Below are 27,142 nucleotides of genomic sequence, written 5' to 3' on the forward strand. Positions count from 1 at the left end.
CTTTGTTTTTTTTTTTTTTTTTTTTAAATCTAAGGTGTTGATGGAAAGTTGTTCTAAGTTTACATCTAGACACCGTCAAGAAGGTTTTCAAAGTGTTAGAAATTCCAGAAGGTGTCAATCTACAAAGGAGAATTTATGACAACTTGAGCGAGAAAAGTTTGATCACATCAAGTTTTCAAATGACAACAAACAATTCGTCAAAGAGGGCCAAAAACTATCAAAAGACACAAGACCATGGTTATCAAGGTAAATGCAATGATACAAAATACAGGAACTCTCGATCCTGTGATCATCTAGGATTGCATTGCCAAGTACAAGGTCCTTCAAAACAATCGCTAGGATTGTTTCAATTCTCTTTTGTCTTTCTTTTTCTTCTTTCATGTTTGTAATTGAAGAAGATGCATTGCATGCAAAGATGTAATTACATGTAATGCAAGTTGCATATAACCCAATAATTTGTCTCATTAGTTAAACCGGGTCAAAGTTGGTTGAGTTGCTCCCACTTTTTCCTTCAGTTTTTTCTCAACTCCTTTGCCTATATAAAGGAGTGCCCCCTCATTGTAAAAATCATCTTTTGTTGTATGCAAAAAAGCTCTGCAACATTTGTGCAAGCATAATTTTGATTGTGTAAAACGAATTTGGAAGAAAAGTGAATAAAAGAAGCAATTGAATTCAAAGCTTTAACTAGAAGCAATTATAATAGAGCAAATTAGAAGCTTTGACTGTAATTTGTGCTTATTGTCTTTGATTCGTGTCATTATTGTGTGTTCAATAATAGAGCATAGTGATTTAAAAAGCTATTGAAGCCAAAGCTTTGACTGGAAGCGCTTGTGGCAATACATAGACTAGGAGCTTTGACTGTAACTTGTATTACCATCTCAAATTTACAAAAATAGTTACAATTCCCTACTTCTAGAAGTTTGTCTGCCCCAATAGTTGAGGTTATTCTTATAGAATAGGTTAAAATAGGACTTAGAGACAAACTGGTACGCTTTCAACTAACCTTTGAGGTAGTGTTGGTTTATCGATATCACCATTTACGACTTTAGATAGAAAGTTTGAGATTTCATCTTGCCCATTACTCTCTCTACAGGTAAGTGGAATCTTTCTTGAAAGCTAAGAGGAAAGAATATTAGTAACACCCCTTACAAAATCTCTCAACTTCTTGTTTACCTTGAGTTGATCCAAGAAACGGTGAGAAGGGGGAGTCTTCCCTTTAAGGTAGGCGAGACTTTGTCTCACACATTGTGGCCGGTTATTATATTTTGCGACTGGATTTTACCCCAAACTGTCGGTTGCAAAATATCCACCCAACAAGTAATAGATTCATGAACACTCTAAATCAAAATATTGGTATATGGTGGATGGGTTTAGAGAAATGTAAATATTCATTTGCCTCTATTGATAAGCTTAATGAATGTTTGGATCTTCATTAAATGAAAGGATCAAACTAGAAAGAAGATTAATACTTAGGGAGAAGAAAGAAGAAGCTAGTAACAGAGATAGAGGTTGATATCATTTTGGATGATCATCTCTTATTAGACTTCATATTGACTGAAAACTTTATAAAAATAAAATATGTGGGAATTTTACATTGTGGGGGGAGCGGGGGAGCAAGGGGGGCGGGGGCAAGGAGGGGGAGGGGGGGGGGAACAATTACCTTAACCCAATGTTTCATTCCCACTGGAGGCATTTTCTGATTTGATGCATATAAACCTTCATTGGAGAAATTAGTATCAAGAATTTTTATGTACGTATAAGTATTTTTGTGAATTACATTTATCTACTCATTATAGTCTCTCTTATTTGTATTTCTATATGTACTATATGAGCTTATTTCCTTGATCTTTTCCTTTGTATCTGAAGATGATCTTGCAGGAAAAAAAGGTTGGTACTTTACACGTGCTACCAAATATTGTGCAGACTCAATCTTATGATAGTGGCTCAAAAGAAGCTATGATCTAGAATTCATTAGTCATTTGATGATCAATGAGGTTCTTGAAATTGAATATTCTTGATGATGAGAGTTCTTGATGATTGATGATTTTATATATATATATAATGCAAAATATGTATAATATGCATATATAATTATTTATATTATTGTTAATATGTTTATTATTATCTAATAATGATTAACCGTAGAGACATCTCTCTATGAGGCATGACTCCTCTCATATTTATAAGTCTTCAAATCTGCATTTGGAACACACCAATAAAAATGGCAATGTAATTACATTTACAGAAAACGATCTTTAATACAACAACAGTTATAATGTTATTACTTACGGTATCAAAAGAGAGGTTCTAAAATGGTTAAAAGCTTTTACTTTTCAAGATTCAGTTATGAAACTGAATATTGGGCACATAAGTCTATTTATTGTAAAATTCTTGATAGGAAACGGGCTTTTTTTTTGGTTTTCTTTTAGAGATCTTTCTGGTGTAGGGGAATAAGGGAGGAAAGTTAGAATAGATGGGAATTTTCAATTGAGCAGAAATGAATTTTGCATATTTCAATATCGGAAGATCTTGTCTTTGAGCACGGATACTTTTATTAATATATGGACATATTCATATAATATTAAAGACATATAATATTAAAATTGACTTTGGGAGCATGGATTCAAATTATAAAAGGTCAATTTAATATTATACAGTGGGCTAAAAATGACAAGGAGAGATAAGAGGAAAAGCCAGGGAGTCGAAGAGTCACTGTTGTGAGGATAAAAGAAGAAGAGATTCATTCATTTTGGATGCTTGGTTTATGATTCAAATTTCAATTTCTCTCTTGTGGGAGTTATTTGGAAAGCTTCAGCTTTCAGCTAGTGTGAGGACGTAGCCCCTCATGCCGGCAAACAGTGGACGCAAACCCATTGTCTATGGAGATGTCACTTCAGGTGTCTCGCATGTGCTTACAAGTTCCTTTCTTAGTGTTTCAATTTGACTGTAACATTGTGTTTAAGATCGGATTTGAAATGCTAGTTATTGTATTGTTGTTGTATAATGCAATAGCATGTTTTAAGGAATTTTATGAGAGTTTATTGGTTTTATATTGTTAGTTTGTAAAGCATTCTCATATGCTTGAATCATGAATATTATTTTGAGGAAGAAACTGGATAAATATCTATTGGGGATATTTCCTATGGTTTACATTATTGATTTATTTATAATGCGATTCATATGTTTATGATCTAAATGTTATCTTGAGAAAGAAATCAGGTCAATATCCGTTTGGGATATTTCAGTGGTATCAAAGCTATTGAACCTGTCATTATAGTGGGTATATTCAGAGTTTTGAATCAGAGCTGAGTTGCAAATATCCAGATAGAGTATTGGAAAACTGATATATATTAGGGTATGATTTATTCTGAAGCCCATTTTTAACAAAGAGCAGCCTTTTCAAAATTATGAGATTATAATTCTTTGTAGTCAAGGGAAATGAAATGAAAATGTCACATGAGTCCCTGCCCTGAGACTATGGTCATAAAGCTACACATCGATAGAGATAACTAGGAGGATTGAGGGAGTTTGGAACAGTTCCTTGGAAGGTGGGACGATTAACTAAGGCAACGCCAATCCCAGCTTATCACCTTGCGGCCGCTCAGTAATCACATTATAGGGGATAATCAAACACAGACATAGCAAGAGAACAAGCTATGTTAGGATCCTATAGACTGTAAATTTACCTAATCGAATGGTGTCTAGTTCGGTACTCGTAAGGAACTAAGGGTGGAAATCATTGTCCATATTCCACTTGCTGGTCCAACATAACATGGGTGTAGCAATAGCAACCGGGAGGCAGCATAGTGGCAGATTTTAGAGTTGTGGGGAGTCACAGAGATTAGTGGGGACAGCTACTTCAATACCAAGTACCGGCAATCTTCACCAATTAATACCATCTACGACAAACAAGGGGATTGGCTCCAGCGAGTGTTTCCAGTGGATTCGGATTAAAAGGCTCACGTCTTAATGCCAATAACAGAAGTGGAGTGTAGTTTGAAGAGTCTTAGCTATTCGAAATCCAAGAAGAAGTGCATTGAACAGGTATTAACAATTCATGAGATTTTGGTAACAATAAAAGTCAGCATCAAGCATACTCGTTCTCAATTGGTAGAACAGACCCATCATTTATCAGCATAGTTACATGGGTACCAATACAGTGAGGACAAACAGTGATTGGTGTATAGGATATCAGACTTCAACGTTCTTCAATGGTAAAGGAACAAACGACAATATCTAGTGTAGAGGCAAGAGAACTCAAGGGATGGCTTGAGTTACTCTCATCGTGGTTTATCAACTCTATTAGCAGGTGTGGGAAAACAGTGACCAACAACGATGGTATTAGGACTGAACGCAGGAGGTGACAAGGTGCTCAATCCCACATTATTAGCCGTCAACAATAACAGCAGGCCGAGTCATCACGGTAGCCTCTGGATTCTCAATCACGTGCATCTACAGCTGGACGGCAAGGAAGTCTGACTTAATAACATTAGGACAGTGGTAGGATAGTGTCTTGGTTGCATATGTTAATAGTTCATGCTCGGCATCCACCTTAGTTACAAATATAATTGGAGTCATTTGAATTTGGAAAGGCATATGAAGCTTGGGAAAAATAATAGTTTTTATTCGCAAATTAAGAGGAGTACGTGCCAATGGAATGAAAGCCATCAAACTACATTTGAGGAAGCGGAAGAGAATTTTTTTATTTTTGTTTCTCTTTGTGCAATTCTTTCTAAGCGTTACAAATCTCATATAAAGGAGGAACCCTAGCACTCAATAGGAATTTGGTCAGTTTTGACAAAGAATGGTGATTGGCATGGCATCAACCAACATCATGAGAGAATTGGTAACATGTGGCACAAACCAAACAAGAATCGAGTCTGGTATGCATTCTTTTATACCATAATTATCACCTAGCAATTTGTTCGTTGAGGAAAACATGGCAATAGAAACAATCAGAGAAACGATGCATGAAGAATTTCAAATGCATAGAGCAGTTGAGAAAAGTAACGAAGTCCATTATTGTCATAAACCTTATGGTCGAAGCTTATACTGAAGTTTGAGTGAAAAGTATTAAGTGGTGATATGGTGTAATGTTTGGCTATATAGCAACTACACCAATATTATCTTCGAGGCTTACTATAAATTAAATTTTGAGCTTTTATTAGTAGTTGTATTCCTTTCATGACAAAAACATCGGCTCTATAATACGTAACCCATAAGAAAGCAGCTTATATCATTGGACAAAGTGTTATTACAAAGAATAGGCTTCAATTGGGAGCAAGACCTGTGGAGGGCAAGCTAATATCGACAGAAGACAACTAGATGTAATACAGTAATGAATAGTTTAGCTTGGGAGTCCTGAAGGAGAGTAAGCATTAGTTGCAGTTGCCATCTCCTAGATAGAGAATTGGTATGAACAGGCAGTGGTAAGACAAAATGGCTTGGTGTCTTAATCAATTCACAGTGATTGGGAGAGAGTTTTCAACTACTGAGTACATATGATAGGTTCTGAACTTTATGTTACAATGTTGTCAGGAAGCTCTTGTGTTATTAATAGGTAGGGGACACAGTTTATGGAAAAGGGTTAATCTTGAGTCAAGAGTTGTTGATTACAAGAACTCTTTCTTTCACTATAGGATACTACTTTGGTGACGCCTCTATGTTTGTGTGAATGCGCCTACATTGATTACTTGACTATTTAAATAAGTCGTGAAGACATTAGAAACGTTGGAGTCATCAAGAATTGGATTGAGCAGCAATGACATTGTTTTGGATTTAAGTCCAGCACCAGCAATGTTAAAATCTGAAATGCAAACCAGAGAGAAGTGTACGATAGTGTTTAATGCTGTGTTTGAGGTCAAATGTATGAAACTGTAACCACATTAATCCCTTCATGACAAATGTTTGACAAAATGCATCTAGGGAAAACAACAAGATATTGGTAAAGATTAGCTGAGATCTTGGAGAGGTTCTCGTATAGGAAATAAAGATCTTCTAAGCAACAGATAATTTCAATGATTACATTTGGGTTCGGAGGTGAGCACTTTTGAACATTCGCTTGCACAAACAAGTAGTGTACCTATGAAAAAATACAGGGCTAGGACTAAATGGATTAAATCGTGAAAAATATTATGAAGCAACAACAATAGAAAGCCCATAATTTTGAACCCGATATAAGAGCAGAAATACTCCATATTTATAGAGTATAAAAAACTTCCTACCTGAGTTCAAAATGACTTATCGTTCAGTGATTACATGGATTTTCATCCAAAGCAGCAAAATAAAACTGATATGGCAAAAATGAAGTATTTGGGATTGGTTTGGGATCTCCTTGCAAAAGACCAGTGCAAAAATGTGTATGAAGAATTTCCAGCAGACCAAAACCATCTAATAGAGGGTCTTGACAAAGAAGAGCAATCAGCTACCATTGATTTGCAGCCTTCTCGTGATCACGTAGATGTTACACAGGGTGCAAGTTTCTACGTTGGTGATTTGGAGGTTAGCTTTGACAAGCAGGTTGATGAGATCGGTTGCACAGGAGGAAATAGCAAGTTGGGGTCTTTGTGTGATGAGCCTTTATATACAAATGATAACATGGAAACACTTTGGCCTTTGCATACAAATCAAGAGAATGGGGAAAGAAAGCCTATGATTTTGAAAGGTGTGATGAACCATATATTTCTGATGCCCATGACATGAATTTAGAGGAACAATCCAAGATGACACTACAGGACAATGAACCGCTTCAACATGACAATAATGAAATGCATACCTTAAAGAACCAGTTGAAGGTTAGTGAAGACATGGTTGTGGCATCTTTGGTACGTTATGACAGCATTCACAATATGGTTGAGGATTTCTACAAGAAGACTCAAAGGGAAGTGGAAGGAGATTGGCTCGTTATTGATTTGCAGGTAGTCAAAATAACTCTTGAAACTATGAAATCAAATTATTTATGTTTTCTTTTTACAAACAATATATTCTTAAGGTTGCTGAAATACATGTTGATTAGTCAGATAAAGAAAGGAACGAGATTATGAGGCTCGACAGGGAGCTTAAGTATTCATGAGGCATTGGATGATAGTCAAGTTTCGCTTTATGAAGCAGAAGATTAGGTTAGGATCACAAATGATTTGCAGGAGCATGAGGGTAAAGAGAGGCAGGAGTTTTTCCAAGAAGTAATTGAGGAACTTGATAGCATTCAGCAGACTTATGACTTGGACAGCTGTCCTAAAATATCAAGTATCAAATTTTCAAATCACATTCAGCTTATAGACAACCCCATGTTTGAAGTGGATGCTGATTGGATTTCCAATAATCCTCTTTTTGAGACAAATGAGGAAACTCCTTTTGATTGTCATGAAGAGGATGATACAGACTTGAGAATTTTGGATCCAAATACAGTTCCTAGTGATGAATTTTGGTCATAGGATATAAGTGGTGAGTTGACTACTGTTGCTTGTCATTTGATCAGTCCAAATATGGTTCCCGATTTCAACCCATATAGGAGTTGGATGGATTTCCTACATTAGCCATTGAATAGATCTTGGTGGCATATTGATGAGAGTTACATTTCAATCATAGCGAATGGCTTTTTAGCTTCATATTTACTCATAGCACCTATGTACTTGAGGGTTCTCCAGATTTATGACGATGGTATAATTTTTGATGTGCTTGTGGTGTTAGTTTCAGCTTTTGAGCAGCTCGTTTCATACATCAGTTGTTTAGGTCAAGTCATCACCATCTACTGGGTTATACATAGCCCCTTGATACATTTCTACCTCATCATATTTGTTGGTCAAGAAGATAGGTTTTGGGATCCAGGTGTTGACCATATGTATCTATGGTTTGTTGAGGATTTTGTTGTAGTTCTACTCCGTTTGAGACTGGATGCGATGATAATCAGCGTTGTACATATTGAGTGGATAGTTTGCAACCGACAATTTTAGGTAAGAATCTCGTTGCAAAATAGGATGACCAGCCACAACTTAAAGGGAAAGCTCCCCCTTTTCACCATTCCTTGGATCAACTCAAGGTAAGCAAGAAGTCGAAAGATTATGTAAAAAAGGTGTTACCAATATCCTTTCTTCTTAACTTTCAAGAAAGAATCCACTTACTCGTGGAGCGAGTAGTGCGCAAAGTGAATCTCTAACTACACTTCTATCTAAAACTAGAAATGGTGATACCAATAAACTAACACTAACTCAAAGGCTAGCTGAAAGTGTACCAATTTGGCTCTAAGTCCAGTCGTACTTCTATATGAAAAAGCTTTACAAATGAGGCACAAAAACTTCCAAAAGTAAAGATAACTATTTTGCGAATTAAGAAAGAAATATGAGCTACAAACAAAGCTTCTAGCTATATATTTTCACAATTGCTCCTAGTTAAAGCTTCGGCTTCAATAGCTTCTTAACTCTTTTACATTCAATTACCAAGAACACAAGAGAACATGAATCAAAAATAACTTAAATGAATTACAGACAAAGCTTATAATTCACACAAGTAACAATCTCACTTAATCAAAGTTAAGTCTCAAATGCTCCTTTGTATTCACTTTTCTCTCAAAATAGTGCTACATAAAGAAAGTTTTGCTAACACAATTTCTCCAGAGCTCTCTTGCATAAAGATAAAGATGAATTTTACAATGAGGAGGCACTCCTTTATATAGGCACAGGAGTTGAGAAACAGATGGAGGAAAAAGTGGGAGCAACTCAACCAACATTGACCTAGTCTAACTAAAAGAGAAATTATAGGGTTACATGCAACAGCACATGTAACTCGCATTACATCTTTTCATGCACATGTAACTCGCATACATGTAATTACATCTTTTCATGCAATGCATCCTCTTAGACCTACAAATAGAAATAAAAACAAAATTAACAATCTTAAAGATTGTTTTTCAGTGCCTTGAACTTGAAGATGACATCACACACTGTAGGAAGATCAGCAATCTTCATTGTCTTTGATATGGCTTCAATCCTCACTGCATCTACATATGCTGATTGCGCAACCTTGGAATTTGTTGCCAGAGAATCTAACAAGTGCTTTGTCGGGGATTTATACAAGACAAACTTGTTCATTGTGCGCAAACCAAAGTCTTCAAAATCCACATCAGCATTGATCCTAATTGTATATTCTAAGCTTGCCCTTTCAACTGTAATAAGATTAATGTGTTCACCAAGAACCCGGCATCCCATTTGTTCCAAATTACAAGTAACACCTGTTTCAACTGCTTGACAATCTCCAAGGGCTGCCTACAACTTTGTAATCAGCTTCTTCAATGTTTCCTCTTTGTAGCCAATAAGTCCTTGAAATCTAAAGAACATCTCACATGATGGAAGAATGTCACATGAGACCAAGGCATCTAGATCAAATTTTGCAACTTCATCCCAATCATTGAGGATTTCCTTAAAATCATTTGCTTCTCGAGTCAAACAAGAGATCGCGTATCGCTCCATTTCATTCATCTCTTTGACATGCCTAAGAACTACAAATGTTTCCATGATGGCTCGAACTACTTCAAAGATGATTTCTCCTATCCAAGACTTGGTGGCTTCAATCAATTTCCTTTCCTTAGATTTCTAAGACATAACAACAGCACTTTGAGAAGATTGTTTCCGAATGACCTCGTTCGGGCAAGAAACCTCCTGTTTGAGCTGATTTTTCTTCTCCCATAGCTTATGATTACTTTTCAATACATTAGCTAATGCATCCTGAGCATCTTGTAAACAACTAAGACATAATTGTTTCCCGATTTCAACCTTAGTGAACTTCTAATCAGAACAAGTAAGTTCATCAACAGGTTTGTCCACTAGTGGCTCAACAACTTCTACAAATTTGGTTTTATCTAAATTGAACAAAATCCTTGAAACAATCTTATCTTACAAAGATTTAGATTTGGTTTTCTTGACAAGTAGATTGTCCGAAGGTACAACCACTTTTCTTCTCTTTGTTGTGATTCTGCTCAACCATGCAGGCAAGTTGAAAACTTCATTTGTGGAAGTAGGTACAATGGAGACCATTGGCATTGATCCAAATTGTATCTTCGTCGTGATTGAACAAGATTCAGTCTACACAGCTGAATTCATTGGTGCATGATGAAAGGACTCCGTCATAAAAAACTCAAAACCCATCAAAGATGTATCAAGTTGGGAAACTTGACCACTTGTAAGAGTTGGAAAATCCTCAAACACATTTCCCAAGTGTTCATATTGTTCACTTGCCAGGATAAGAGGAGCAGCAGAAGAAATAGGAAGAGTCAATGTATTGACTTCTGAAACTGGAATAGAAGGTACGAAGATAGTGGAGAATGAATTCACATCATCATCTACTCCATCCAGAAAAGGCGCTTCATGCATGGATGGTGCATGAGTTTGTGCAGGCCTTGGGGGAGATATGATCATGACTTCCCCTTCTTCTTCCTTATCTTCTTCATCTAATTCTGTCTCCAATTCTTCCTCTGATTCATCTGACTTTTCTTCATCTGATTTTGGAATCTAAGATGACTTAGATCTTTTTCCGCCCTTTAACTTGAATTTGAGAGAATTCTTCACATCAGAAGAGGAGGCACCATCTTTCCCTGTAATTTCCAGCTATGACTTCCTTCCAAGAGGGCCAAAGCTTCCACAATCCAAACCCAACTTAGGATTAACTCTTTTTAGGCCTTTAATTTTCAGCTACTTGTTGGTGTTTGCCAAAATCGATTGAAATGTATCCAAGATAGATGTACCTTATTTTTGCTACCACTGAATAGGAAAAGGACACCTTTTATCAAAACCGGCTCAATGAAATTCTGGATCAAGGATGTTGTCGTCATTTTCAACTTGAAAATCTGAAAGAATCTCCAACATGTTAAAATCGATTATCTGCTACAAAGTCGATCTACAGTAGTCCATCTTCATTGTATTCAACTCTGCTCTCATATCAATCCAGATGTCCTTGATGCGATGAACGTGCGTGTAAGCCCTTGAACTTCTTCAAGGTGATCAACTACAACTCTGCTTCCATATTCTTTCGTTTGTGGACAGAGTTGATCGAATAGTTACCAATTGCCAAAGGTTTGGCAGAAATGATACCGAAACCAGGCCTATGCAAAGTATGCTGATCACTCTGCACTTCCATGAGTTCTCTAGCTAACTCTATTAGAATGATTCTATCTGTAGCATACCAAGGTAAGGTATATGGTTCAACTTTGAAATACCCAACTCTCAAGTATGTAAAGTTAGAAACTGAATGAAAATACAACCATATTGATTCACCTTTTCCCATGCTGCATCATAAGACCGTATTTTGGTACTTTTGAAACTATATAAGGTTGTGTATGCTCATAAGACAATATAAGTGGATGTAATATAAAAGTCTGTTCAAATTATTCATGTGGAGGCATTGGTTAGAATTGAAGTTGTTGTAGCAGATGTGCATTGATTCTTCTCTCACCTAGTGAACTAGAGGCTAGGCCCCCTCTTGGGAAACTCGGTGAGACAATTCTTGTTTGTTTAAATAGATTTTAATTACATGATTGATTTGCAATCTCATGTGAATGGTTTGTTTATATTCTGTTTCGTTAATCTGTTCAATTTTGATATAAAGAAAACTATGGATGTGTGAGTAAGCAGCTTGCATGCTTTGTTGCATGAATCCCATTAAGTTGTAAATGCTTGATCACTGCTATTTCAATTTACTCCTCTTGTCCAGTATTCTGAACGTTGTGTCAAGCATATTATCCTATTTGTCACACTGTACCAGGAACCTCCCATTGCTCATATCATTCTATTTGTCACATTATAAAAGAAACTTCCTGACGCAGCTGAATTCTCTATCCTAGCCCTCATCATTATTCCACATATTAGAACATTTAAAGAATGATCCTCAGTATTGATAGCTAACGTATCAAGTCAGATTATTGATGGTGATTTCCAGTAGTAGTTAAGATAAGTGTGATTGTGAATTCTGATTTCCATTTTTAGTAACTAGTGCAATGACGTTAGATTTTAAAGTGATTAGATTGAATTCAAATGTGAATAAAGGTTTCTTTCTAAGAATAAGAATATTTTATGACAAAGATCTCTATTCTTTAAGGAATTCTTTGAAGTGTGTCTTTCAATTCATTAGCTAGAGTGTTTTTCTTAGTGCTCAAATTAGATTGTATACATAACCACTTGGCTTGTTATCTTCACCCCTTGAGCAAATAGCCATTATATCTCTCATCAGCTTATGAGTCCCAGATTGACAATCTTAGGGTATTCTAGACCAGATTATATCTCAAAATAGCTCTTTGAAATAGACCCCAAGTTTGCCCTACACTTTGTACCGAGTACACCGCTTTGTTTTGAGTCTTTTATTCAAAACTTGGCTAATTTTGTATATTTTGCAGTCATTGTGTTCCTTATTGCTCAAAACCATAAATGTCTTTATATGGCATTATTCATTTTTCTTTGTTCTAAATGTTATTGTTTTTGGCTTTAGTTTTTGTTGTTTATGAATGATATTTTTAATCCATCATTCTTCCTATGTGGCTGCAACAAGCCAGAATTTAATCCTTCAATGCATGAGTTCTTCCCCACTTGCAATCACATTTCTAAAACCTGATTTCAAGTCCATCTTTCCAAACAAAGCTAAGGCATTTCCCTACTTGCAGTGAGGATTTGAAAACCTGATTGCAAGTGTTTCTCAAGCCAAGAATGAAAGATTTTCCTACTTGTAATTGGGGTTTAAAGTCCCAAATGCAAGTAAAAGCATTTCCTAAAAGCACTTGTAATTGAATTTCAAAATCTCAATTACAACAAAAAGTTGTTCTCCTCAATATAGATATGCATTTGCGCATTAAGCTTCCCATTTTGAAAATAAGTGCATATGCTTTATCTGCCTGCAGTGGCCACAAAAAATCTCAAAATTCCTCATGGGCCTCATTTTGCAAGTGGATTTCAAGGTTGGAGCTTGGTGCAAGGAAGAACGTAATGACAAAGCCATACAAGGGGGTGAATGTATGACAGGAGTGATGGAGAGCACAAAATTCTTTCAAGATGGATAGGGAAGATGCTTTATCAATAAAAGTTACTATGATGCAATTCAAGATGATGGCCCTATTCCGGGACAGAATGCTTTCACCATGCCAAGAATCTTCAAAGTGTTAGCATCATATAGCAATATAAAATATGACAGAAGGATGATGTAGATAGGTGTCATGTCTTGTCAAACACTTAGAATAATTTTTATTGTGTATTTATAATTTAATTTTGACATATTACATGCAATGTAAAAACAAGATGTGATTGCATGTGATGGTCTCACCTAAGTTATTACATGTAATCACATAGGACATCAAGACTTGCAATGTTGAATAAGTCAACTAAAGGTAGGTAGTCATTAAATAAGTCCCCGGTTAGTGGGGTCTCTCCCACTTTTCGCTCTCAGCCCCTCACCTATAAATAAAGGAGGGTGCTCTTTGTAATTTTATCTTTTGGCAATGCAAGAAAACTCTTGCCAGTTTGTATATGTACTCTTAAGACTTTGAGTTTGGATGTAGATTAAATTTCTTTCAATAAAAGAGACAGCTTGCTTTCAAACTTTGTGTTGATTGAAGGTGTTAAGTGACAACATTGTTTGAATATTGATTGTGAGTTGTGTTTTTGTTTAAGAGGGATTTAAACTTAATCTTGCGGACTTGTCGCTGCATATTGCAGTTAGAGTTATAATTTGTTTCCAAACCTGCTCATGCAAACTTTGAGCTACTTATCAAGTTTGAAGCTATTATAGAACAAAGAGACAAGGAGGTAATTTGCAGACTTTGTGCTTCTTTTACTTTCTCAGTTTGTGCATGCAAGGCAGGATATGTGTTGGAAATTTTGAGCTGCACATGTGTTTCGATCTTGTTCTCAAAATCTCATAAAGAGCCACGAAAGACTTTTAAGCTTTCATGAGTTTCTAGGTTACATAAAATGCCGGTATGCTGATGATTAGTCTTACATCTAATCTTCTCTTTAGCAGAATTATTGCTCCAATAAATACTTTATAGGTGAATTGTGCCATGGATTAAAGATTGTGTTGTACTGATAACATCTATTTTGAAATAACAGAATAGGTTCAATGTCTTGCCCTAATTAAGCTTGGTGTAAATAGTGGTTAAGTGTTTTATTAATTCCAGTAGCAATAGAAGGGGGAACCTTCCCTTAGAAGTAGGAGAGACTGTCTCTCCTACACTATGGTTGGAACCATTATTTTGCAATTGACCCTTAAAACCGTTGGTTGCAAAATACCCACCCAATAAGCTCCAATTATATTTAAATTGCAACAAGATAAATAAGTTTAGAGTTGAATGCCTTTATTAAATACATGACAGAGTGTGCTTCTAAAATTCCGTCAATCAGTTACAGAGCTTTAATCCAAAGAAATTCAGTGAAATGATTTTATCAGGACTTAAAAATTAATGTCAAATTACCAAAATAAGTCAGATTTTAAAAAGTAAATAAGCAATGGTATCTTCAGTTTCCTTTTAGTTTTCTACCTAATAATGAATAAATAGGCTAACTGGCTTCTGATTTGTTTTCCATTTAGTTCACCAGTATCTCAAGCACTGCAACTTTCTTTTAAGGAATTGTAACTCTCTACTTTAGTGGTACAAAAACATTTCACAGTAATCCCCAGTAACTATAATGTATGTAATTCTACTAGCATACTTTTAGCAAGAAAGGCGCATGGTTCAGATCAAGGCTGCTGCAGTTCTTTTTATCTTCATTTGAAAGCCCTCTACTGCTACATACAGCTGCACTAACTGATACAACAGCAACATTGATTGCAAAAGACAACAGAAGAGCCAAACTGCACTCAATAATATTGTATCTGCATCCATCCTACAAAGCAAAACAAATAAAGGAAATAAGATTCAAATTTATTCTGCTAGAAGTTGCAACTGAGAAATTTACATGATTATACACTTATTGCACATGTAGATGTATCTATTCTATTGTTTGCAACTTAGAGGATACCCTAACAATTCTTTCTGATAGGAACAAGCCAGCTTGTAAGCATAACATATTTTTTGTATCAATAAGAAACATTGGAGACTGTTCAAGATCACAAAGAAAGTTCAATTGACCCATGGCCAGGAATGCCTACAGGAGCACACGCTAAAATGAATTCTAATGTGTTGCAAACCAAATGGATGAACATGATTGAGTACATAATTTGCAATCTCTATGAGTACTCTCTTAGTTTGCGAGTATCTTTCTTTTTTTGGCTAGGTGAGTTTTCATATGTTTAACTCTCTTGAATTTATAGACAAAAATATACGGGTAAAAATGTCGATGCGGGTGAAATACTGGTTTGAAATGTATTTTTCACATGGTGTTTCTGCTATAAAATCTTGCATTTTCTCTTTAAGGGTGTCCATTCTTAATTTAAGACGTTTTATAATTGAATTTAACAAAAAAAAACATTTCTTTAGGAGATTTTAATTTTAACTACCAGGATACCGAATTTTCGCAGAGTTTTTGCTGTACAATCAGAGTCTGAGTCTACAAACTATGATTGAGTGTCATGACAATAAAATCCAGAATGCCAAAGCAGATAGATCATAAAAACGATGGAAGATGCTATCACAATGAAACATTCTGCTAGAACTGTATGAGCAATTGTATTATACAAGATTGCTCCTGTAAAATAATTTGAGAGGTTGTGTATCAACCAAAGGTGTTAGTGAGCAATTGTATTATACAAGATTGCTTCTGTACAATAATTTGAGAGGTTGTGTCTCAACCAAAGGTGTTAGTGTCTTAGTTCCCATCATGTTTGTTGTGCATATTCAAAGATATGACTATGTCACAATCATATACAACAGAAGAAGAAAAGGGGACATTAAAGCATTTTCAAGAGCAACAGCAGCTTACCTTTAATTTTCTCTTTTGTCAACTCTGGATGTACTGAACAGCTATGCTAAACAGGGACTATATTGTCAGATCTGTGCAGAATACAATACTGAGAGTTCCATCTTCATGATAAGACCACGCACTTAGGATGGCTGAGAGTCTAGCACCAGAGATGGAATATATCAATTGGATACTCATAGATTGGCCACCCTTCCATAAGAAGAATTGTCCCGATTGTGACACAATGAGACATTAATACAAACTTATGAGGCTTGGACACTGCTCAAACTTGGCAAGCTAATGGACTAGGTGCTCAAACTCAACCAAGACTTGGAAAAGACAAAGAAAATAGTAAAAACCATGAAATATAACGACTTTTTTAGAATTTAAAACTTTCAATCATGCCCCCGTTTTTGGATTCCTAATGAACCCATGAAAATAATTAATCAATTAATTTTAATTATTCCGGAAATGTACATTAAAAGACAACTTTAATTCATTATTTATAGATTGACTAAGTGCCTAAACATATTGAAATAAGTCATGTTTTAGAGAAATAAAGATAATTAAATTATAAAGTGATTTTAATTCTTTATTTCTGGAAGTTTATAAAGATGATTACTAAAGAGGGATGGGGTCTCATTTGGAAACATACAAAAGATCCAGAAGCTTTATCTTTCTCTATGAAGATTCCAGATGGTTGTGCCTGCGAACCAAACTTAGCTGGAGGAACAAAAAACCCAAACGATTTCCGGAGTGGTTCCACACAGGGATCATCACAATGTTGAAGATTGGAGTGAGGACGAAAACCCTCATTCATGGTGCAACTGCTCTTTGTTCAGTTTTCCCAAGTTTTCCGATTAACATTTGTGGAAGTCTTTGAGCTGCTTGTGTGTCTTTGATATTTCCATAGCTGATCATTTCAAACGGGATGAATAAATTTCATTTAAGGGATAAATGAATGGATATATTGTAAATCTTGAAGAGGTCGATAAAGCAAACTCGGTCAATATTTTTTTTGTGTGCATGAGTTCTATAAAATCCTAAAGCAGTTGTTAAATCTTAAAAATTGTCATTGCAGTCCATTTGGATTTTGTGGGACAATTAGAAAATATTACTATTGATGTGATAAAATAAGGTCCTGAGTGAATTGTTTTGACTCTTGGTTTAGTTGGAATGGTGTTTGGTCATACTTAATAGCTGGATCGGTGTTCCTTTTCAGAGATGGCACCAGAGATTGCAAGGCAAGAAAGCATATTAATCAACCATTTCATTGCAAGTTATTATTTCAGGATCAGACATAGCATCTATATCGCATTAGGTGATATCTCCTATCATATATTGCATCTATTTATGGTTTATGTCAGAGACAGCAAATACTTATTGCTATAAGCAATATCATATCTCATTGCATATTCACATTGCTGTACTTGACACAGCAGAGATCATTGCACTTGGTAAAAATCATATAATTCGCTTTAGAATATATACTATTGTATATATTAGAAATAGCAAGTGAAATTGTCCATATTCTCCATTACTTGGTATTGCAAGAAAAAGATAGAGTGAGTGTGAGGAATTTAAGTAATTGTCCCAATATTCCAAGATATCCAAAAATGGAACATTACAGAACTGGATACTATAGGGGTAATACAATTTATATGCCAATGTTAGAAAATGTCGTAAGATGAGCATCAACCATCTCATTGCAAGTTATTATTTCAGGATCAGACATAGCAACCATATCGCCTTAGTTATATTGTATGTACTAATAGTTTATATCAGAGACAGAAACTGCATATTGCAATAAGCAATGTCATATCTCATTGCATATTTATATTGCTATACTTGACACAGCAGAGATCATTGCACTTAGTACAAATCATAGCATTTCACTTTAGCATATATATTATTGGATATATTAGAAATACCAAGAGATATTGTTCATATTCTCCATTACATAGTTGAATTGCAAGAATTAGACAGTGTAAGTATGAGGAATTGATGTAATTGTATGATATTCCAAAATATCCAAAAAGGGAACATTACAGAACCGGATACTAAAGAGAGACCACAATAACCTTAATTCCTTGAACTGTTCTGGGAGTTCTCCTTGACAGTACAAGAGCTGAATGTAAAAATAAGTTATGCCTGTAAAACAAAACAGAATTGATTAAAACAATTTAGGATGCTTTACAAATAATGAACATGGAAAAGATCTAAATAAAAATATTTCTACCTTACAGCAGTGCCAAATGTTACAAACAATGATTGAAGCATACATTTTGAGTATAAAGAATAGAGCAAATTTAATTATAAGAAAGACAATGTGCTAAATAAAACAGAAGTTCAATCTTCTTGAACTAACACAAACCATTACCGACATGCCCAAACATCATGTAATAATGTCAATAATGTGCAGTGAGAAAATAAATTTCCAAAAGCTATGAGAGAGATAGTTCTCTCTTATTATGAAAATGAGAACCACAAACACCACCACCTCATTTTTGAAACTCAGTAACCAAAAATATCTTTACATTGGGAAGAATTTATACCAGCAATTAATGTTCAACTCTAGCAAAGATATAAAAATACCTAAAAGAGATATTTCCACTTCTGCCAAAGAGATCTTGACAAAATATGACAAATGTCTTAAAATCAACAAATTCTATAAAATGGTCATGAAATTCTTATAAAGGAAGCTCATTCATTTTCATAAATGTAGGAAACCTTCTGGTCCTAACTTTGATGAATCATTAGATTTGCTTTAATTAATGGTTCTCTGACATTTTCTCAAACACTTTGCATACAAACTTGGATTTTTGTTCAGTCTTTCCAATTTAAACACTTTTTCGGTCTCTATATATATGCGTTGAAGATATGGATAAATTTTATCAAATAACAATGCTTGAATTTTTAAGATGCAGTTTCAGACTACATTCTGTTCTCCTCCACTTTTTAATCACAAAATGAAGGTAACAGTACAAAACTTTTCCAAATGAGTTTCGCTTTTCTCTAAGGTAACTCATTATTTGATTGGTAAATAGAGATCATCAATAACCAATTCGTATAAAGAAACGTTTTACCGAAGGTTCTCATCAAGTCTTTCATTTTTTCAACTTGTCAGCCTATACTTGATTTTTGAGACCTTCAAAGTCCCTTTTGCATTTTTAAGAGTTTGTTTTGATTGTTTTTATCTTTTTGTTCTTAAATCTCTTTCCTTCAGTTTTTCCTTCGATTCAAGATATCTTGGGGCTTAAACAAAGTTGTTAGGTAAAAGATAGTAAGGATTAAGAGCCCAAAAAGTAGGGTTTGCAACTTCAATTGAATATTTAAAATATTAAACTTATATTTTAATGTTGAGGTGCACTTCTTGAAAATAATAACTTAAAATGACTTTATGTTATGCTTTTAAGTTACTTTAATACTTTAAAATTATCACTTAAGTGATTAAAGTCATTATAGTGCACTTTATGTTATAATTTAATGTTGAGGTGTTTTTTAATTTATCACATTATAGTCCAATTTGATGTAGAGATTTGCTTTAATGTTTTTTTTCAAAACATTTAAGTAAAATATCACTTTTTGAACATATTTACACGTAATATGTAAAATATAGTGTACATATGTATTTGACCCCTTTTAAGTGAGATTTGCTTAAGAAAATCAAATAGACATGTGCTAAATAGAAAACTGAAGTGATGCACATCTATTACATATTATTTATTAAATGAAATACATGTAATAGCTCCTCCAAAACCCGATTTTTGTCTTTTTATGCATTTACATGCACATATAATGGCATTTCTCAACCATAATTTGCTAAGGATTGCATTTAGATAAGAATGCAAATCATTTTAAACATGCATTGCACCTCCAGAAACCCTTTTTGGTCTAAGCCCCCAAATGTATGCAAATGCATTGCATGTAAAAGGTTTTTCAAACCATGTTTTTGGCTTCTAAGGCAAGACGTTACATGCATAACACCTCTAGAAACCCAGTTTTGGTCTAAAGAGGCATTTTTTAGCATTTATATGTCAGATTTTAAACATGTAAAGCATCTTGAGAAATCCGATTTGGGTCTTAAGGCAAAAACGCCTTGTTAAGTCCTAAAATTTGCACCCAACCAGACTCAAAGAAAAGAACTGGAAATTTTAGGTAACATTGAACCACTCACAGACAGTGGGATTTTCCTATGAAGTTGAGTAGATCTTCGGGTTATAGGCCAGCTCCTTGGGATAATCACCTAAGCTCTTGTAACTAAAATGAATTGAATTTGATCGAAAAAGGGAGAAAGATGCAAAAAGAAACCTAAAACTGAACCTAGCTAATAGGTGATACACCAAAACTTATGAATACTTAAGATATGACTGTTATCAAAACTATGAAACTCCCCTTGTTTACCAACACGTAGATCTTATACTAGCTTGCATTAATATTTCATAATGAGGTCCTAATAATGAGAGTTAAGGAACATGATGACGTTCACATAACAGTCCCAAAATGGAAGACACAAACTATAACCTGCAAGAAAAAGTACAAACTACAACTAAGTGATAATCGAGATAGAGTGAGAAGGAATCCTAAAAATTCATTTAACACTTCATCAATCAGATATTACTCACACACAGTAATAGAAAGGATTAAGGCTAAATCTGAAAAAATATCACTAAATGACTCAATACATATATCAAGTATCCCAAAAATGAATTACAAAAGATGCGGAAAAATGTCAAGGACATGAAAATATGTCGCAAAATTTCTCTTTGCATAATCAGAACTCCTTTTACAAATACCAATCCAAAAGCCTAAGTAACAATCTTTATGTGTTGCTGGTTAGATTGTGCTTTAATGCTGTCTATGATATCATATTGAGCTCCCACAGTTGCCAGCCTATCAGCATGTTGGTTTTTACTTCTCGGGATGGCAAGTATCTTAAAGGCATCAAAATCCTCAAGAAGATCCCACACTCTATGCTTATAGGATTTAAGAACTTCATTTTTAACAACATTCAAGCCTCTCACTTGATTTACTATTAATTCGTTGTCACCATGAACATTCAAACACTTGATACCATGCTTTTGTGCCCAATCTAACCCCTGGATAAGGCCTTCATACTCTATTGTATTATTTGTGAATGAAAAACTGAATCTAAAAGCAGCATAATACCTTTCATCTTTAGGTGAGACTAACATAACACCCCTATCAACACCTTGCCTACCCCTTGAGCCATCAAAAAACATACCCCAGACCTCAACTTGCTATTTTGAATCAGATTCCATCACTTTCACTAAATTTAGCATAACTAAATCAGCCTCTTGAAATATATAGCTACCCATCCCGATATCTTCAGCTACTGGGCAGTTTTCAGCATGATGGTAACTTTCAGCCCATTCATCTAACAGTATATCAGGAATACCAGTGGTAGAGGTATGTGAAACACGATCAGCATGTTCATCTTGTTCAAAATTAACATAGTTTGCATTCATCATACTGGGAATATAGTGTTCTATGATATCCCTTGCAAGTTATTTTGATCTTAGGTTTACTTTTGTTCCATATCTTGTGCGGAAAATCATATGAGACCAATCAGATGGCAGATAACCTCCTATCTTAGCTATAAATTCTTTTGATAAGCAAAGGCCAAAATAGGGAGGTTGATCTATCACGTATGCCTTGTGGAATAGAGAAAGTAGGGCAAGCATGTGTTACATCCCAATTTTTGCCCTAAAATTTTTAAGCTAAATATAGCCGTTGAACCAAATTAATTTTTCATGTTCAAGTGAAATTGAGTTAGTTCATAACAGTCGTTATATTATGGTAGTTATAGCCGTTGTTTATTTATTCATGTTCATGTGAAATTGAATCAGTTAATTTTAGCCGTTGCATCGATCTGATTATCAAATGAAACGAAGTCAGTTAAATCTAGCTGTTGTGTTCATGTGAAATGGAATTAGTTAAATTTAGTCGTCGTACATTTATGATGAATGAGTTAGTTATTATAATGGAATTTCCTAACGATCACTTGATGATTTTGTTTAACAAATTATGAATCTTGAATTGATGTTTTGGCAAGAATGTTGTTTTTTAAGACCGGAGAGAGAGGGGAAGCATTACGAAACGAGGTCATCCGAATGGGATGGTCATAAGATTTAGTCATCAGAAATGACAGATTTGACCTAAAAATTGCCCTGGCAAGGTTATTAGGACTTGACAATAAATTTCTTGGTGGAAACCGCATGAGCTAAAATTAAAAACAATATATAATATTAAAAAATAAATAAACAAAATTCTTATCTTAATTAAATTTATCAAATAATAATATCACTTAATATTATTTTACTCTCTCGATTAAGATCATAAATAAATAAATTCAAAGTGGCACCATTACATTAGAGTTATTAATCCAATAATGCCACCTTGCAAATACGTATTTATAAACTTAACCAAGATGATAAAATAATATAAAATAATATTAATTAATGGACTCTTCATCTTTCCTCTTCATTTCAATTTTTCCCTCTTTTCGTATTTCTTCTTTCCAAACCGATTGATAAAGAATTCAAATATAATCTTGTAACAACAGGAAGCCGTAAGGACAATTCTAACTTTATATATTTCATAGTCTTGTTGTGTATCAGCAATCCTGATATCCGACTCCCTATTTTTCCATACGACCTCTCTGTGAATTGCTCTTTCTTGCTACGTTGCCACCAGCACCCGAAATTCATCATTTTCTTTTGAAATATATAATCCCTTGTTACAATGTAAGTCTGAGAAGGAAGTATTGAATCCAGGGAAAGCATTTTCGACTGTAGAGCCACGAGCCAATAGCATCAGAGTTCATACGTCTTTGCATTCAGAGTTTAAACGTCTTTGCATTCAGAGTTTATACGTCTCTGCATCCAGAATAAATACGTCCTTGCATCCATAAACAACTGCTTTCAGTGGAATCTGAAGGAGGTGTTGAGTCCAGTAAAAGTAGTTCATCTGCAGGGCAGTGAGTCACGTAAGGAGATGTTTTGTCTTTTCTACCTTATTTCTTTCTTAAACTTGTTTAAGTTGAGTCGGTTTTAAGTCTTTATCCATGTTTCCGATCAATATTAAAACAAATTGTCTTCCACATGTTATGGAACATAAGTAATCATCAAAGTCTGTATTTATGTCCACATAATTCTGCAAAGCATAAACTTAGTTGGATATTAATGTTTGTCCAAGTAATACTTTCAGTTCAGTCAAATGTCTGGAAAGGATAGAATAAATCCAAGATTGCCAATCCTTTGAATAAATCTCTGAAGTTCTTCATTTATAACTTACTTTTATCCTTTTGAAAATATGTCATAATATCTTATTACAGTAATGAGAGCACCAAGGATATCACCCGGCTAATGCCAGAATGAGGTGATGAGGGTGCAAGCTCTACAAAATAAGGATAACTGTTCAGGCACCAAAGAGTCACCGGCCTGATGGCCTGTTATGGTGAGGAGGTGTAGATGAACCTATTAAAAAGAAACACATGAATGAAATCAGTACCATTTTTATATAAATAAAATCTAATGAAATTAGCTCATGCAAATTCCACTTTTGAAATTAGCTGTCAAGCTGAGTGGTGGAGATCGGATTATAAACCCACATTTCGAAATCCTTGGCCAGGGTGGTAATAGGTAGACTTGTCACAAAAAATTGATCGCGTTGTTGTCTAGACGCTTCAATTATTCATTCGAATAGCTGTTGGGACCTCAACCGACCTGATTGCTTCGATGGCTGGATCAATGAACATCTCAAGCCCGACCTTAGGGTAGGGAGAGTCGTTATATTAATTTAGAACCTGTGGGGATAAGTAAAAGGGTCTGTGGTTGGAAAGTTAAGCCTATGATAATGCTTCTCCTCTTACCAAATTCAAAGCTTGGACAACCAATTTAGAAAGTCTCTCAACTAGAAACAGTATGTTCTATTTAACCTGTAAGCTTAGTATTTTCCTTTCAAGCTACAGATTTCATTTACTGAAAAATTAGATGTTATCTTCAAATTTATTTAGTTGTTCATGAGCATATTAAACTGCATTTTCATTTCAGTAATCTATAATTAGTTTAGATTTATTTTCAGCTGAATATATCAATTATTAGATAATGATAAACTTGTTTGAATAAAAAAGCAATATACACTTAAATTCAGTTATAAAACCGTTTTAAAATTCTATGTCATGTGAATATGAATTATAGTTCAGTTAGTTTAATGATAAAGTAGGTAGTAAAAACGAGTTGTTACAGCATGTAAGGTAAGACTAGCATTCTTTATGAGACCTATGGAATTTACAGATGTACCATCTAGCTAGACTACCCCTTTCTCTATTGGCTCGTATTTTAACTCTAATTGATCAGCTACCCTTTTTGGCATAACAGAACAAGTTGCTCCACTGTCAACCATACAATTATGTACCAAATTTTTTCCAATAATTAGGGAAACATAGAAAGGAGGAGGTCTCACGTCCTTACCTTGAACTGTTGTAGGTTTCCTGTTCACATCAATTTTTTGCTCAACATTTTTCATCACCACCTTCTCACGACTTCCAATAGCTTGCTCTTGCACATCTTCACCACTCAATGCTTTCCTCAACATCTCAACTTGTCCCAAAATAGATAGGGAGTCCCACATAGTCATTGACACGTTCATCCTCTTCATGCTGTCCACTATGCTGTAAGGTACAGCTGAATGTACTTGCTGGTATATTTTAGCAGCAGCCGAGTTTGCATCTTTGTGAGGCTGATTGCTGGTTTGCTGGATTGGAGGCTTCTATGGTATACTTTGACCCTTTGTAGAGGATGGTCCAACATTCATGATAGGTTATTTACCTTTGTCAGTTGTTTGATCCATGTCTAGAGCCCTTTTCTTTGCTCTAGCATATGTTATGATTGTTGGATCATCATTTACACCACAAAATTCAACACTTTGTCAATTCAAGAATGTTGTCTCATTGGGATGCGCATCTTGTTGTTGTTCAGGTACAGCAGAAGATGCATCTTGTTGTATACCAGCAGCATTTTGGGCCATGAGTGCTTGATTGGTCACCCCATTTGAACAGGTGGCTTGATTATGTGTTTGGTTGCATGGATAACACCATTCAAAATCTGCTGCCAGATTATTTTGTGCTGGAACAATATCTCTCACTGAATTTGTTGCATTTGAAAGCCCTGAATTATATGGCTGAAATGGTCTTTGATTACATTTTGTCATTGTCCTTGATAGTTCCCTTGGTATGGCTTTCTATTCTTCTAAAACTATTGATTAAACCCCTAGTTTTGATAGGATTGAGTCGCTCCTTGGTACTGCTGGTTATACCCTTTAAATGGTGGCCTAAGACCTTGGTATTGTTGTTTCTTCATGCTGGTTAATTCATTCCCCAAGGTCTGCAAAAAGGTCTTAATTTCTTGTAGCTCATTTGAGGGTCCGGCTGTTACATCCCAAATTTTGCCCTAATTTTTTATTTGATCATAATTATTGGTTTAACGAATTATTCATGTTCACGTGAAACAAGTTAATTATATACATTGTATCAACTGCTAGCAGATTATTTCTTTTTCCTAGTCATGTGAAACAAGTTAGTTAATTATATACAATGTATCAACTGTTAACAGATTGTTTCTTTTTCCCGATCATGCGAAACGAGTTAGTTAATTAAATATGTTGTACCAACCGATAACGGATTATTTCTTTCATGTTCATGTGAAATGAGTTAGTTAATATAGACATTGAGGAAAATAATCAAGCAACCTATAACTGTCATTAGATGATTGACAATTATTTTGATTAGAATTAACGATAAATATATTTTTGAATTAATGTCTTGGTGAGAATGTATTGTTTGGGTGATTGCAAGAAGAAGATTGAGGAGAGGGGAAGCATTGCTAAACGGGATCATCAAAAGGGGATGGTCGATGGGTTCAGTCATCAGGATCGACATGTATGACCTACGACTACCTTGGAAAGGATACGAAGACTTGACCACAGGTTGCATTATAGGACTACATGAGCTATTAGGAAAACAATAAAATAAAAACTTTAAATAAATTAAATTAAATATAAATCATACCTTGGAAGATTTATTTTTGACAATCTCTTATTTAATCATTATCATAAACTCTCGAATACGAATATATATATATATAAAGATGAAGTGGAACCAACAAATTATAATTATATAATCTATTGATGTCATCTCATCGATATACATATATAAACGCACATAAGGGCTTATAATAATAATAAAATAAAGATTGAACCCTTCAACTTTTAATTCTTTTTCCTTCCTTATTTCTTCTTTTCAAAAATTCAAATTTATGAAGAAATCAAAAGAAAGTTTTCTTGATAACCGATGGTAGCCTAAAGGTCACGGCTAACCATTAAAAGTCCATCCTTGAGATTGTTTGGAGCAACCTTTTCTATTCTGCAATTTCCTCTATTCTCCCAAGAATCTGCTACGTTTTTATTCTCAGTATTCTGCCCTTATGTTAAACCATTCTATCCCTGCAAATCGGAAACTATTCCTCTAATTTTTCATTTAAAACCACAGTAATAGAATCGCATCAAGGCTATACTCAGCAGGAATCAAGACTTTCAGTTGGCAAAGAGAGAAACCAGTGTTGGAGATCAAGTTTTGCTTCCTTGTTTTAATTTTTCAGTCGTTTTTCCTTATCATTCAATCTGATAACTTTCAAAGATCTGTAGAAGTCGAAAATTGTCTTGATGTTGTAAATGCTACAGAGCCGAATTAATAGTTTAGTCGAATTGTCCAAAGTCATGTTTCTTGTCATACATCTGCATACGAAAGACTGAGAATTTGAATGAGTAGTAGTCAATATCTATTCTCATGCATAATCCATTTACCTTAATTCTTCTTTCTCAATCTAAAATGATTTAACCTCCTCAGTCGATTAAGACTGTAATATTAGAGATAATACACTATACCATCTGCTGATATATATTGGAGTATTCATGATTTTGTCAAATAACAATAATACCTTGAGTTCACACTAGTGATTCAGTTTTATTTTGAACCCAAATAATTTGGAAGGTATCCAAATGTTGCAAAGCTTAAACAAGCCACCTTGAGTGGAATTGGATTATAGTGACACCAAGGAAATTCACCTGGCAGAAAGGCAAATGATCGGTGAAGAGGTGTAAAATCTAACCTGCAAACAAAATCAAGATTGAAATCAACTAACTAAAAAAAAAAAAACATATAATAGCTCATGCATTTCCTAATGATGAAACCT

General features: G+C 34.7%; 1 protein-coding gene across 2 annotated transcripts in view; it reads right to left on the reverse strand.

Moving 5' to 3' along the window:
* The window catches only part of LOC149548150 (metal transporter Nramp6-like), a 178,329-nt gene that overhangs the window by 89,828 nt on the left and 61,359 nt on the right, over positions 1–27,142 (reverse strand). For both annotated transcript variants that reach the window (XM_089792176.1, XM_089792177.1), the window contains exons 8-9: positions 17,951–18,020; positions 14,682–14,855 (exon numbers count right to left, since the gene is read on the reverse strand). In XM_089792176.1, coding sequence (XP_089648302.1) covers positions 14,682–14,855; positions 17,951–18,020 — 244 coding nt within the window. The remainder of the gene's footprint in view (positions 1–14,681; positions 14,856–17,950; positions 18,021–27,142) is intronic.

Source organism: Cupressus sempervirens, chromosome 7 (genome assembly GCF_028749045.1).
Source record: "Cupressus sempervirens isolate cs-2001-9-10 chromosome 7, ASM2874904v1, whole genome shotgun sequence".
NCBI classification, from domain to species: domain Eukaryota; kingdom Viridiplantae; phylum Streptophyta; class Pinopsida; order Cupressales; family Cupressaceae; genus Cupressus; species Cupressus sempervirens.